The 15,440-nt window shown below is 37.7% G+C and overlaps 1 protein-coding gene across 1 annotated transcript in view; it reads left to right on the forward strand.

The window, feature by feature from the left end:
* Positions 1-971: 971 nt before the first annotated feature.
* Positions 972-15,440, forward strand: part of CFTR (CF transmembrane conductance regulator) — a 140,779-nt gene continuing 126,310 nt past the window's right edge. The window contains exons 1-3 of the mRNA XM_028104872.1: positions 972-982; positions 5,052-5,162; positions 9,011-9,119. Of these exons, the coding sequence (XP_027960673.1) occupies positions 972-982; positions 5,052-5,162; positions 9,011-9,119 (231 nt within the window). The remainder of the gene's footprint in view (positions 983-5,051; positions 5,163-9,010; positions 9,120-15,440) is intronic.

The raw sequence follows: 15,440 nt of genomic DNA on the forward strand, positions 1-15,440 counted from the left end.
AGACATCCGTTTTCATTTCTCCTGGGCATGTACCAGCAAGTAGAATTGCTGGGTCATAGGGTAACTTTATGTTTCATATTTCGCGAAACTTTCAGGCTATTTTTTCAAAGTGCCTACATCATTTTACATTCCCACCGCAGGGGATGAAGGTTCTAATTTTTCCACATCTTTTCAACACTTATTATTGCCTGTCTTTTTTATGATAGCCAATCCTAGCGGCTGTGAGGTGGTATCTCATTGTGGTTTTGATTTACATTTCCCCAGTGGCTAATGAGCTTGAAAATCCTTTCATTTGCTTTTGTATATCTTTTTTTGGAGAAAAATCTATTCAAATCCTTTGCCCCTGACTAAATTGAGTTGTCTTTTTATTATTGAGTTATGAGAGTCCCTAAATACTTGAGATAAAACTCTTTTTATCAGATATATGATTTACAAAACTTTTCTCCCATTCTTTGGGTAATTTTTCCGCTTTCTTGACAGTGTCCTTTAAAGCATAAAAGTGTTTAATTTTTATGATGTTCTTTATCTTTTTTTTTTCTACTGTTCCTTGTGCCTTTGGTGTTATATCTAAGTGTATGCTGTTTTTTTTTTTTTTAATTTGTCCTAATATGGCACATTTGATACAAGTGTAGGCTTTGGTATCACAGTCTTATTTTTTTAATTATAACTCTTCTGTAGGCAAAAGCTGTTAAGCTCCCTCAGGCTCAGTTACTCATCTGTAAGAGGGAGATAATACTAGGACTTATGAATTGTTATGGGGGTCAGATGAAATAATATATGTGAAATCCCTAGCATTTTACAGGGCTGTGGTAAAACTCTATTAATCTTAGCTGTTACTATTGTTATAATCTCAGTAATAATAAACTTTAGCACTCTGAAAATTAAACTGAAGCCAAGCGATTTTGTACATGAAGAAGCATGTAATAAGGTACATTTGTACTGCTTTATAGACAACATTGAATTTGGCCCCCATGAAAACCAGGTAAAGTAGTCATGGTAGTTGTTCTTTCCATCAGGAGCTGTAGCTGAGAGATCCAGAGCCTTTTCCAAGGTCACATGACTGGAAAATGATAGAGACAGGGTGAGAGCCTAGAGTGGTTTTTTTCTTAAATTCACTGATTCATTTTCTTCAGTAACAGATTATAGTAGGAGTCAGGTGACTGGCATTTGTAGTCTTCATGATGAAGTAGTAGACAACCATATCAGGGGGAAAAATAATTTTGTGGGAAATTAGCACTGATAGTGAACAGTATGTGAGAATCATGGAGTTAGAACACATTTGACTAGAGGGTGGCCTGGGTGGCTCAGTCAGTTAAGCATTGGTCTTCAGCTCAGATCATGATCCCAGGGTCCTGGGATTGAACCCTGCTGTCCGGCTCCCTGCTCAGTGGGGAGTCTGCTTCTCCCTCTGCCTCTCCCCCTGCTTGTACTTGCTCTCTCTCTCCCTCTCTCTCTCTCAAATAAATAAAAATCTTTAAAAAAAAAACCACATTTGACTAGAAAGTTTATGTTGGATAGCCATAACAAGTAATGGATTATAACTGTATGTTCCTTCTAATTAAAAAAGAACTTCCTCCTTATTTCCAAAGTTAGACATGCTCATAGTTAAACATTGGAGAATATAGATAAGCAAAAAAGAAAATATCTTTTCAGACATTTCCTTAATATGCATACATTCTTAATACACTTATATTTAGAAGCATCTTATAAAATGGGCAGATAGATTTTCTACTTAATGTTTGGCTTCCTTAGGCATGAGGTTAAATTAATTTATATTAGGATGCCTGTATGGCTATAAATTCTGGACTTCCAGAAGATTTTTCAGAATTGGATCAAAGCAATTATCTTTCTAGATTGTCTAAAATTTATTGACTACATTTACTATACTGTTCACTCATCTAGAGAAAGAAAAAGAACTTCTACTGTTCTCCTGGTAAAATTAGACCCTCATGAATAATTAACTCTCAAACACAAAAATGGCTGATCTTTAGCAGAACATGTTCTTTCTAAAGGTTTTCAAGCTGACTCAAGTGGCTATTACTTATAAATTCACCATTTTATGGACAAGCAGCAAACACTGTTTAAACACATCTGGAATCAGAGAATGTAGACTCCCTGACCTGACCCTCACCCCAGAGCTATGACTTTGGGGTATACCTGTGAAGCCTATAAGATTTACACAGGACTTTTGAGAGCCAGATACCACTACTGTCTCAAGTGTTATTTTCACTAAAATTCACTGAGAAAAATACATCTATGAGATAATATTGAATCTAAGTTGATAAAACAACTGTGACATTTGAAGTATTATGATTTTTTTCTTTAAATCCTTATAAAGATGAGAATGACTTCTGGTCTCTAATCAGTCCTTCCCATCATAGCCATTTATCAAAAAACAAAAACAAACAAACAAAAGAAGCAACACTCCCCCCCAAAAAGCCCAAAGCAAAATGATAGCGCTTTGCTGCAGAAATTTGAGATTATCACAGTGTGTTCAAGTGATTCCCCCTATTTCCTCTGCATTGAACTTGAACATTTCCTTCAATTAGGACTATCCAGATTATTTGGGCTAGTCCAAACTCAAGGTAAATAAGTTGGATGATGAGAAAACCTCTGCTATATTTAAATTCGTGTACACAAAATAGAGTAATTTCTGCTTACTTCCTCAAGTCTTAATTATTTCATGCAAAAAGGAAAAAGGCTATTAGTCTTTGAGTGTATCAGTTTGTCAGCATTTGGGAGAAGTGTTGTGCAACCAGTACTTGTTGAATTTGCTCTTTTATTTCATTTGGCCAGTGAAAGAAAATGTATAGTGAAATACTGTGGAAGCATGATTGTTTTATACAGACAAAATCATTTTGAACTGAAAAGGTCTAACACCTGAACTTCATCTTAAATTCTAGCACTTGAAAATGTCAGATGTCTCTGTTGGATTAAAAAAGCCAAATGTCAAATGGGAAAATGATTATAAGCTCTAATTATATGGTTTTACGGGGATAGGTTTTGTGAAAACCAAGCCTTTAATAGTGGCGATGATTGAAAAATTATTTTCATTATAAGAAATTACAAGTCACTCTATGCAGAAATTGGAAGTATTGTCCTAAGAAATGAAATTAATTAAAAACAATTTCTTCTGTGTGTGTGTGTGTGTGTGTGTGTGTTTAAAAAAATGAAGTGATAGCATCTTTCCTCAATAAAACCTGAAGCCTCATATAGTTTTGTGAATACAATAGTTTATCTGGGATACTAGACCTTTGGAAGATTATCAAGGTGTAATATACATATTAGAATGGACACAAATTACACAGGGAAGCTTTTTATAGAGGCAGCCAACAAATTATATTACTTTAAAATGAGCTTGAGACTCATTTGTGGGAATGATCATCAGATATTAGATATGGACCAAAAGGTGTATGTTTATATATTTTTTTAAAGAGATGAAAAGATTTATTTTTTAATTTCCTGCAAATGTCTTCTGGTATTTGGAATTTACAGATAGTAAAATTCTGTTTATTTGTAAATTTGGTATCATATTTTAATCTCAAACATATTAACATGCAATGTTTGTTAATAGATGGAGTATATTTTCCTTTTTACTAGGCCTTCTGTAGATCCCTTCCTTTCTGTCTTCAATACCATTACCCTTGTCTCAAGTCTTTCAACCATCTGGTGGTTAGTGATCTTCTGCAGTTGGCCCTCTCTGGCTGAGCAGATTGTTAAATTTTCAGGAAGTTCGTGAGCTCGTTGTTAAGTACAACTAGTATTAAAATTAAATGATATAAACATATAATTAAATTATATTAAAACAAAGGTAATAAAAACTCAAAAGTTGTCACTACCTAATTTGACATTTTTTTATTATCTATGCTGTTGAGGTTATTTACCTTCATTGTAGCTGAAAGGTAAACATACTTTGTTATAATATGCAACTGTGTTCAGTGACTTCACATTTGGTAGCTTGAAACTGATCACAGTGGGAGTATTTATACCACAGAAATTGGCAAATGACTTAAGTCACTTTTTTTTTTTCCTGGAGAAGGGCTGGGTAAAGATTGGCCTGCCTACCACCTGCACGTGGTCAGGTTTTGGGCTTCCTATATCTAGACTCTTATCTCTGTGAAGATTATTTTGTCTTATCCATACTAGTTAGAAACAATATACTTGAAAATAACTGAAAGAAAAGAAAAGAACTGGGTTTTCCTGTCTAACCACTGACCATACTAACTTCACTAGTTTCCATCATAAATTGTTCTTTATTAGAGGGCAGATGTGTGTAACTGCTGTGGGGTGAGGAGAAAGAACGTAGAGCTATGATCCCAACCCTCAAGTAATGATTCAGAAGTGATAATTAGGTCAACAAATTAATACAAACTATTCATTAATCCTTCAGCTATAGTCAGTTCATTCAACAAATAGCTTCTTGCTGAGGACCATGTACTACAAGAACAACACTGTATAAGGGTATTGATTGAGGGTCAATCTTCTTATCATTCATAGATCATTTTATATTTAAAGTGGTATTCAGTGCTTATAAATTCCTAGTATCTCGTTATTTGGGGCAGCTTTTTAAAAAAGATTATTTGAGAGAGAGAGAGCAGGGGGGGAGAGGGGCACAGGGAGAGGGAGAGGGAAACTCAAGCAGAGCCCAATGCCAGCCTTGATCTCATGACCATGAGATCAGCCCTGAGCCAAAACCAAGAGTCAGATGCTTAACCAACCGAGCCACCCAGGTGCCCCTGGGGCAGTTTTGTTTTTTAAAGAATACTTTTAATATAGAATGTGTAGTGGCTTGTTTTTTCCTCTGGGAAGGATTCTACTATCATTCCTGATCCTTTCTCTCAGTCACATTAGTTCAGAGGTACTGGTGTTTTATACAGATGTGTCCTATAAGATATGAAGCACTGATGTTTTTATAAGTTGGAATATTTTATTCTCATATTTATGCACCCAGCATTTCCTACCTGCCAGAAGATGTAAAACAGTATCAGATTCCAAATCTATATTGGAGAAATCAAGTGAATATTTACATCTGTCCCTTCTCTTTGTTTTAGCTGGACCGGACAAATTTTGACAAAAGGGTATAGACAGCGCCTGGAATTATCAGACATATACCAGATCTCTTCTGCTGATTCTGCTGACAATCTGTCTGAAAAATTGGAAAGGTATGTTCATGCACATTGTTCATTAGTTGAGGGGTGGAATTAATACTATTAATTATTAATACTCTAGATGATGGAGAGCTAACTTATTAGATGGCTTAATTCTCAAAATGGCGTATTTAAAATAGGAGCATTTTATTTTCTTGCTGGAGTCTTGACCAATTAAGAATTTAACAAGAAAGGTTGAAAGATTAACCATTTCCCTGATAAATGACTTTTTTTCTGAAAAATAATTCTAAGTTACCTGTCTTTAAAGAATGTTAAGTGGATTTTGTGAAGACTTGAAGTAGCATCTTTATGAAGCCAATTGTGTGTATTTGCCTCCAAAATCTTAATATGTGAATATGAATGTACATACTTGGAAATCTTAAGGTAATGGCTATTGGATATTGAAAAAAATGTAATTATTTCATATTTTCGAGTACATATTGAATGCTAAGTAATCTCCTCTCAGCTCTTGGAGGAAAGCATCATTACTTCCATCTTTCAGAGAGCAAACTGAGGCTCAGAGAGGTGATGGAATTTTCCAGCTAATGACTGACGGAGCTGTGATTCTAATGCAGATCTGCCCTTAATCACCTCCTCAGGATCAGTGCTTCCCATTGTGGACAAGTTCTCAGAGTTACCTTTTCTAAGAGTGTTGGTTAGAACCCTTTTGATTGCCAGTGAGAGAAACCCGATTAACTAGCTTAAGTAAATAGAAGGAATTTGTTGGCTCCTGTAGCTTACCTGTGTGAGGGGTGTAGGCAGAGACCTGGCCTCAGAGACTCAGTGGAACCAGAGACTCTGATGCCACTTGGTGGCATTTGCTTGTGCTGGTTTTATCCTTTCAGACCAGATTCCTCCATGCAGCGGTTCTCTAGAACTCAGCTCATTTCTTTACAAACCACAGAGAAAAGAGCCCTTTCTCCCTGGCCAAATGTGAAAAATCCCAGAGACTCTAGGGTCACACACTCATTCCTTAGACCAAAGGAAAAAAAAACAAACAAAAGAAAAAGAAAAAGTAGCTACTAAATGATTGCCCCAAAATGAAAAAAGTTGAGACGTAATTTGTTTACCTTATTTTCATGAAACTCATTTCCCTTTAAAAAAGTATTTTCAGGGGCGCCTGGGTGTCTCAGTCGTTGAGTGTCTGCCTTCAGCTCAGGTTATGATCCCGGGGTCCTGGGATCGAACCCCACATTGGGTTCCCTGCTCAGTAGGAAGCCTGCTTCTCCCTCTCCCACTCCCCTGCTTGTGTTCCCTCTCTCACTGTGTCTCTCTCTGTCAAATAAATAAATACAATCTAAAAATAAAATAAAATAAATATTTTCATGGCAAAGTAAGATATTCAGCCTTATTTTTCTTGATTTTATTCAAAGAATCAGGTTAGTGGGAATAATAGATTCGTATTTCCAAGATCAAGGACCAATTCCTGTTATTGAGCACGTACTGTGTGGAAATGCCATGAAAGCAAGGATATTTTGGTTGGTTTGGTTTGGTTTATTTATGATGTATCCCCCAGTGCCTAGAATAGGGTCTGGCATATAGTAGATGCTCAATAAATATTTGTGGAATGAACGATAATTGAATGTGAAATGACTAGCATTATGTAAAAACCTGTAATACTGTTGCAGAGATAAAATATATAAATATAATACATTGTAGGTGTATCGGTAAGTTCACAATAAAATAGTAGATATTGAATACCTAAGTTCTGAACGGTTGCCGAGGGAAAGATTAATCAGAGAAGGGCTAGGTTAATAAAAGACTGTGTACTCCAGATAAAGTTTTATTTGTGGCCAAATAGAAGACACCTGAATTTGTAGGATTATCTGGCCTAAGAATTTTTTCTCCTGTTTTTATTGTATCTCCCATATAAATTCAATTAAAAATATACCTATTTTTTTTCAATTCAACAACTCTGTGCCAGTAGAAGTCCATCAAATTCTTTCTTACAAAATTTTGTCTTTATTTTATATCTATTTTCACCCTATACATTTCTATTTTTAAATTATAAATAAAAAAATAAAATTGTTATTTAGAATTTATGGAAACATTTTGGAAGAGTGACACACCATTTATAGTACTTTGTACCTCTGCATCCTTGGAAAGTGACCCTGGCCTCACATTTCATAACTGCCTTATGACAAAGGTCCTTAGATGGTTACCACGTAGTTGAGGCACACTGGACCATTTGGCTCAGTTTGCAACATTGAACCCTTTACATTACCCGCCCTGCAAACTGCACATCCGTTCCATGAGAAGCTACAAAATTGATAAGTATAGAGCTTCTTCCTTTGTGATTTAGCTCAGTGTTTGGGATTCTTACTGGGTCTGTTATGATGCGGCTGAAACCACACCTCCTCCTCTTCTCTGCTCATTCCTTCTCTCAGGCTATACATTGTTCAAATCCCACCCATTAAAAGAAATTCTCCCACTTTGCCTTTCCCTCACTTGCTGCCCCATTCTCCCCCACCCCCAACTTCTTTCATAGCTATTATTTCTCTGCTTTCCTGATCTCTCCACTTCTTCACCTTTCCTTTACACCTCAGCTCCCTGAAATATGGTTTCCATGTCTACCGTGTTGCTAAAATGACTTTGACCAGGGTCACCAGAAGTCTCTTAATGTAAAATAAAATGGCCTCTTCCTACATGACTTCATGTTGACCACTTCTTCCTGCCTTGAAACCATTTCTTTGTTCTATGTATCACCTCTCCTGACTTTCTCAACTGACTCATTCTTTGAAAGAGAGGCTGAATCTGCCTCCAAATTTGGCTTCTTACCCTGTTGTGAGTCACTGAATTATATGGCCAGGAGCAAGTCCTGTGTAGGAGTGAAAGAGTAGAGAGGCATATAGATGGGATAGGGTAGTTGGGCATTGTAGATAGTAGGCTTCTTGGGACAGCCAGAGTCCGTGCCCAGAGAATGCCATGTTTGTCCTCACATCTCAGTTGTGTGTTTATCCTTTGGGGTAACTTAAAAACACCTCTGATAATCACAGATGAATAGTAATGGACATAGCTCTTAATTAAAGAACTCTTTACCGAGTTCTTGCCTGCGAAAGTTTTCATCTCTGTACAGTTTAGTAATGAAGATCAGGGTAAGATTTAGAGACATATTTTAACCACTTGGGAAGAGAAAGGGCTTTCATTAACAGATAGAAGTGGCTCTAATGTAAACATAATACACTGATGAACTGACAGTTTTTAAAAGAAGATTCATTGGATACCACCATTCTTTCAGACTATGTGGTCTCTTTTCCTACCAGAAAATATGGAATTTGATTCTCTTCTAATTTCCCAAAGACTTTTACTCTAATAAATGACTTTAATCGTTGAAAATGAAGTTTGACAGTATTTGTATCATACCCCTACATTTAAAAACAGCCACCTAGACAAGTTTTTCTAATGTTAAATAACAGAAAAGTCCACTTGACTTTATGTTGGTTTTTTTTTTTTGACAGTTAAATTTTGTAAAATCTACTACAATTCTAAACAAGTCAAGATCAAAAGGTGAAGGGGGAAAAAAGTTAAATTTTTGTTTATTTGTCACTTTGTCCCAAGCACAGTAATGTATACTCATAAGAGCCATACTTTATTTGTCCACCTCTTACATTGCTTTAAAGAAGCCCAGAACCTTCCTTTAATACATAAAATCTGACCTTGTCATGAAGTCAACTTCCTGAAAATTGATATATGGGGATGCATCAAATTCTGCCAAATATCTGAGTGTTGGTGTTGGAAGGTCTCCACAAGGTTTTTTTGGTCTCTTCAGTCACTTGGGTTAATCTCCTTAGATGTCTTTGTGAGACTAAAACTCAAATATTTGCACATGCAACTTATTGGTCCCGCTTTTTATTCTTTTGCAGAGAATGGGACAGAGAGCTGGCATCAAAGAAAAACCCCAAACTCATTAATGCCCTCCGGCGATGCTTTTTCTGGAGATTTGTGTTCTATGGAATCTTATTATATTTAGGGGTAAGGATCTCATTTGTAAATTCATTATGGATAATAAGTATATTCATTATTATGATTTTATTAATCCAAAGAAATTATACTCATTTTTATGACTAGGGTAATCTCGTGTTCAGATAAAAGGACTAATTCAACTCCAAATACAAAGAAACCACTAAAACTCTAGTAGAGACAAGTAAAAATGCACTAAGGTGTCCTGGAATGCAGGTGGCAATCTACAATTTAAAGTGGGTTCATAAATAAATAAATAAATAAATAGGTTCAGTAAAATAAATTTCTTTGAAGAGGTTTATTTTCTGTTATGATCCCAAATCATGTTATCTTACTAGTATATGAGATTGCTGATGATTTATTTTTCTGTATTTGACAGTAGAATTTCAAGATACAATGTCAGGAGAAGAATGAGGTCAAGTTTAGCCAATTATCTACATGGATATCTGTGATATTTTGAAATCATATCTGCATACTGAGTTTCAAGAAAAAATAGCAAAAATTTAAAATTTGGCAGCGAGGTACGGTTGTGATATATTTTCTCAGTTTCTTAACATCTCCATCAGTGAGAAGACAGCTCCAGGCCTGAAAGCCCCAGGCTTTCTGGTATTTAAGTGTAGTCTGGGATGTTTCCCAGCTGCCGTTAAATGTGACTCGGATCTATTATTTTTTTATATCACCAGAGCATCATTTCATATCCTTGGTTGTAACCTGTAAAAGGCAATGATGGGTTGAAAACTTATTTAGTCCTTAAGTGAAGGCTGTGTACAATATTTGCCTTGGTAGAAGTACCGTCTGGATTCACATGTATTGTATTCATATTGGTCTGCATGCATTGGAGAATTAGCAGCGCCGTAGTGTCTAGTGTCTCCCCAAAAGATGCCATTCAGGTTGCATGTTTTTAAGAATTTGTAGTTTGTACAAACCAAGAAAAAAATGCACTTAAAAAATTTATCTTGACAAAGATGACCACATTTAGATCCTGAACGTTTCGTAATGCTCTTGACAATCACCTGGAAAAATTCTTCTGACTTTTGAAATTATCTGTCATCCATCTATCCATCCTTGCATCCACCCACATCTACCTACCTACCTACCTATTTACCTACCTATCGTCCATCTAATTTTTCTACCTCTCTATTCCTATAGAAACCTGCAACAGTTTGGGGGTGAAAATATTTTGTTTGTAAGTATGAGTAAGGCAGCTCAAGAATTAATTATCTTTTAAGATGTCTTTGAGGTGATTTTTCTCACTGAGAGCACTCAGAACTTTGGGAAACAATTTTTTATCCATAGCATCTGGCTCTATTTGACTTAATTAAAAACTTTTGTTGGTTGTCTTAATGATTATACTGTATACATTTGAGTCAGTGTATAGAAGTACAATTCACTCTGGTCATACATAAGAATGCAACATTCTCAATAAGTTATTGTTGGATTGAAGTGAATGACACTTCCAACACTTGTGATGTCATGACTGAGACTACGGTGGGACTGACAGTTCTCAGTCTCTCTTCAATCATGGTCTCCATCACATGCTGCTTCCATTGATTAACATAAGCACTACTGAGTAGAAGCAGGAAGAGAGGGCTCGTGACCAAGCACCTTTTATGCCCTGGCTTCTGAAATAATTTATCCAGCAGCATCGAAGTTTCATGCAAACAAAAGCACTTACCTAACTGTGAAAATTAAGATGATACATAAGCATAATTATCGATTTTTTTCGATTGTGTGTACAAAACCACGACCGAATATAGTTTAATATTTATTGAGTATAATGTTTATTTTACTTAATCTATTCCAGGTTCAGCATTAAGCCCTTTATGCAGATTGTTTTATTTAATTCTTCTAGTAACTCCATGGAACAGATGTTATTATCTCCAATATACAGGACAAAGGAAATTGAAACTCGGGGAAATTGTGAAACTTCCCAGAGTCACACATATGGTAAATTTTAGTGATAGGTCTCTTTAGCTCCAAAGTCTATGACCCTTCTGCAATATCAGATTATAATTGCCATCTCATTCTATTTGTAATGACTGTATTTAGCTACTCAATAGAATGGTGTCTCTGGTAACCAGTCTTAGGTCTGCTGGGTTTCTTCGCATCTTCTCAGGAGACCCAGGTTAACAGAAGCTGAAGGGTTGAGGATTCTTCCAGGGTCACCTCTGGGGCAAAGCTGCAGAAAGTTCACAGTAGGAAGCAGGATAGGGGGACCAAAGAGAATCGTCTCCCTCGCTTATACTCCAGAAGGAACTGTGGGAAACCCGCCCAAGGGCCAGTAGTGCTAGGGTCAAACTTATGAACAAAATTAAGGGGTAGAAGAATGGAGTGGGTGTGGAGAAGGACTTATTCTTAAACTTCTCAAGTCTTAAACCTATCCCAGCAAAAGGAATCTGAAAGGCTTTCCCATGGGTGGGAGTGAGGGATGAGGTGCTCTCCAGCCAACCTGAGCCCTGGGCTGCAGGTCTGGAACCATCGGCACGTTTGAAGCGCAGAGTTTATTTCTGCCAGCTCACCTGCTACTGATAATCAACAGAATATTGGTGAGAAGAAGGGCGGATGGGAAAAGCAGCTGAAACAGGTGTGGTGGGAAGGCATGGAGAGAAAAATTTACATTGGTCATGGTACAGGTGTGGCGAGGCTGAAGGTTTCTCAACCTTGTCACAGAGAAAAGGCCTCAGTGAGGTTGTGAAGTTTTATTTAATTAATTAATTTTTAAAGATTTTATTTGTTTATTTGACAGGGGGAGACACAGTGAGAGAGGGAACATAAGCAGGGGAAGTGGGGGAGGGAGAAGCAGGCTTCTTGCCGAGCAGAGAGCCCGATCTGGGGTTCGATCCCAGGACCCTGGGACCATGACCTGGGCCGAAGGCAGACGCTTAAGGACTGAGCCACCCAGGCTCTCCAGTTGTGAAGTTTTAAGTAGTGAAAATATTGAAGATTTAAGTCTTAAAGAATTTAGATAACCATGTCGTCAGTAAGACGAATACAGCTTTTCAAGGTGCCTCATCTCAGGACTCCATATTTTTTGTCACTTACAGAAGAAAAGAAGGAAGAAAATGTAGCCATTCTTATAAGACCTCTGTCATTTTAAACAACTTATACCAATGCCTTAGTTTTGATGGTATTCTTTTTGGGCATTCTTTTTTTTCTCTGCATGTATCAGCTTGGTAATTGTTAAAGTTCATGGAATGAGCGAGGATTCTTGAAATTGCTGTAACACTACTCTTGGTAAAAGGTGGACATGCTTTCAAAATGTCCTGTACATCCTTAGTCCCTCTGAATTAGGATAATTGTGATGTAGAGAGTGTTTGGTTGGTTTCAGGACTGGTAGAAAAAGTACTGTGAAATTTGCTTTTGACTGTGAAAGGTTAAGAAAAAAAGGAAATGCCATCATAAAGGAGCTTGTCTCTCTGCAATAGTTGCTGTAATTTTAAATCATATTAGTTATGGCCTCTCTTCATTAGCTATGTATTTGGTTTTTTTTTCCTCCATCTGGCTCAGCAGCCAGATACAACATTATCTTTCACATTTAAGACTCCTAGCATAGAAGAGAAACAGGCTGTTGGAAAGCTGAGCATGAGAGTCAATTAAGGATAGTGAGAGGCAAGCCAAGTGGAGGGAGTTCTGTAAGCAGATTACTGAGAGAAGATGGTGATCCCTTCTTGAGTCTGAGGCAGCTCTGGGCATATTTCCATTACCAAGGTGAGATGTGTGTCAGTGCAACTTGGGTCAAACGCCTTTTATTCATTAAACCCCAAGAAGGTTAAGGACATAGAGTAGAAGTCCTAGTACTAATGTTGCTGGAGTTCCCAAGTCCCATGTCTGTATTGCAGATCTTTGTCCCTTATGTTTTGACAAAGACGTTGAGTAGGGACTTGAATACAAGCCTACTGCTAAGGAAAAGAGAGTGTTTTGGGGAATTTTGCACACAGATAGTCCCTGGAGTAGGCTTTGACTTATGTATTTCCCTTTCACATGCTTGGCTACCTAGGGACAGCTAGCTCCAGCAAATCTCCTAGATACCTGTTAGGTAGGACCCCTTTCTCATCTTCCTTCCCACCCCTACCTCTCCCCAAATGTAGCTCCCTCTCTAACCCCAGCAGTGACTTGTATGCTGTATTCCCTAAACTCACCCTATATCCTATTTCTACTCCCTAATAGAACCCCCATCTCTAAAACATACTTCCTTTTACTCTCTACCCGAATGAAGGCAATCTACACCTTCCCTCAGTTCCAACAGAGTTGGAAGTTCTTGGGGTTTAGATTTCTTTGAAATAAAAGGAATTTTTATATCACTCTTTAAAGTATCCAGTAGCCCCATACCAGGTAATGTGATCTAATTGGTTTGGGATGGGCCCTGGGATACTAGTGTCCTCATCAAGGTCCCCAGGTGATTCTGATTCAGGTAGACAAGCACCATTATCACTGAATGCATCTGACCTTTGCTAGAATCTCAGGGGAGGGGTTGGGTAGCCCACACTGAGAAAACTTTTTAGTTTGATTTTGTTCTTAATGATAATATGGAAAAATTTAAAAACATATAAAAATAAATATTAACTCTTAATGACATAGAGCAGTGTTTCTCAAACTTTAATATGCATACCAGTGACCCAGGGATCTAGCTGAGCTACAGATTCTGATTTAGGAGGTTTCTGGTGAGACCCTAAAATTCTGCATTTCTAAAAGCTCCCAGGTGAAGGTTTTGCAGGGTTGTGGGAGAAGAGAAAGCCTAGGTCGAAGGAATAGTTATGAAAAGAGAAGTAGGCAGATTCATCGGGGCTGAGGAGCTCCCGAATAGAAGCGATGGGGGGAATCCCACTGAGATCAAAATGTAGCTAGAGGTATATTGGAAAGTCCCAAAGTAGCTTAACTAGTGTTAACTTTCCGTGTCTTCCTCCGGCACCCCTCCCAGGACTACTGGAGAGAAGCAGATGACAGGGTGCATGGAGAGGGCAAAGATACGGCTAAGAAGGACTCTGTTTTTCTTCCGAGAAGGCAGTAGGAGATGTTACCTCTTTTTCTGTAGAAACTTTGTTATACAGGTGGGTTGGGTTTTTATGTACCATATTATTTGAATACTATTTGAACAGAACAGTGTTCTAAGAGCATTTAGCAGTATATGTACTTTTTAAAAAAAGATTTATTTATTTATTTGAGAGAGAGAGAGAGCGAGTCATGCAAATGCAGTGGGGAGGAGAAGAGGAAGAGAATCCAAGAATCTCAAGCCGACTCCCCACTGAGCAGAGAGCCCAACACAGGGCTTGATCTCACAACCTTGAGATCATGACCTGAGCCTACGTCAAGAGTCAGATGCTTAACCCACTGAGCCACCCAGGTGCCCCTAGTAGTGTATGTACTTTTTTTTTTAGATTTATTTATTTATTTGAGAGAGAGAGAGAGAGAACAGGAGTGGGAGGGGCAGAGGGAGAGAGAATCTCAAGCCGACTCCATGCTGAGCATGGAGCCTGATGTAGGGCTCGATCTAATGATACTGAGATCAGGACCTGAGCTGAAACCAAGAGTTGGAGGCTTAACCAACTGTACCACCAAGGCACCCCGCCTTGAAGGCTAACGTAGGAATCCAAAAGCATATCCAGTAGAATATTGTATCTAAGACAAAATTCATCTCCTGTTCTTTCATGTGGAATTTTGGAAGAAACTGATGTGTAAATTAGGAATTGTTTGTGATCATATTTTTTAAAACTTACATTGGCTATGCGGGCATCCAGGCCTCCCACTCCTGGTAGGAATATGGTGTGTTTTTAGTGCTTGTAGCTAACCGGTGTCCAGTAGTGACTAATGAATAAAATATGGTGAAATAAAGTAAAATATATGTGATGCACTCAAATAGGTATTTTTTTTTCAAAAGTGGGATTTTTTTTTTTCCCCTTAATTCCCCTAGGGCATGCTCATGCCTTATTGCCACAAGCTCGTTTTATGATCTAGGGGCAAAGCAGAGAACTTGTCTGGATCTCAGTTTCCTTGAATATATGGTGAAAGGGGCTGGAGTAAAGTGTTTGATCTCTATGATCTCTTCAACCTTTTAAATTATGTGTCCATGATATGGGTCCTAGAGAAGTAGCTCTCATCTTAAATCACAGTGATCTAAACTTATAACTTGATTTGCTGAGTTGATGTTGAACTAATCATAATCCTTGCACTGATGGTCAATTGAGAGAGAAACAGGTCGTGTTATAACTTTTCCATTTCAATTTATGGTTATGGGCGCCTGGGTGGCTCAGTTGGTTAAGCGACTGCCTTCGGCTCAGGTCATGATCCTGGAGTCCCGGGATCGAGTCCCACATCGGGGTCCCTGTTCAGCAGGGA

This window comes from Eumetopias jubatus, unplaced genomic scaffold (assembly GCF_037043125.1).
Source record: "Eumetopias jubatus isolate StellerSeaLion01/CBP00866 unplaced genomic scaffold, mEumJub1_p1.0 scaffold_14, whole genome shotgun sequence".
Classification (NCBI taxonomy): domain Eukaryota; kingdom Metazoa; phylum Chordata; class Mammalia; order Carnivora; family Otariidae; genus Eumetopias; species Eumetopias jubatus.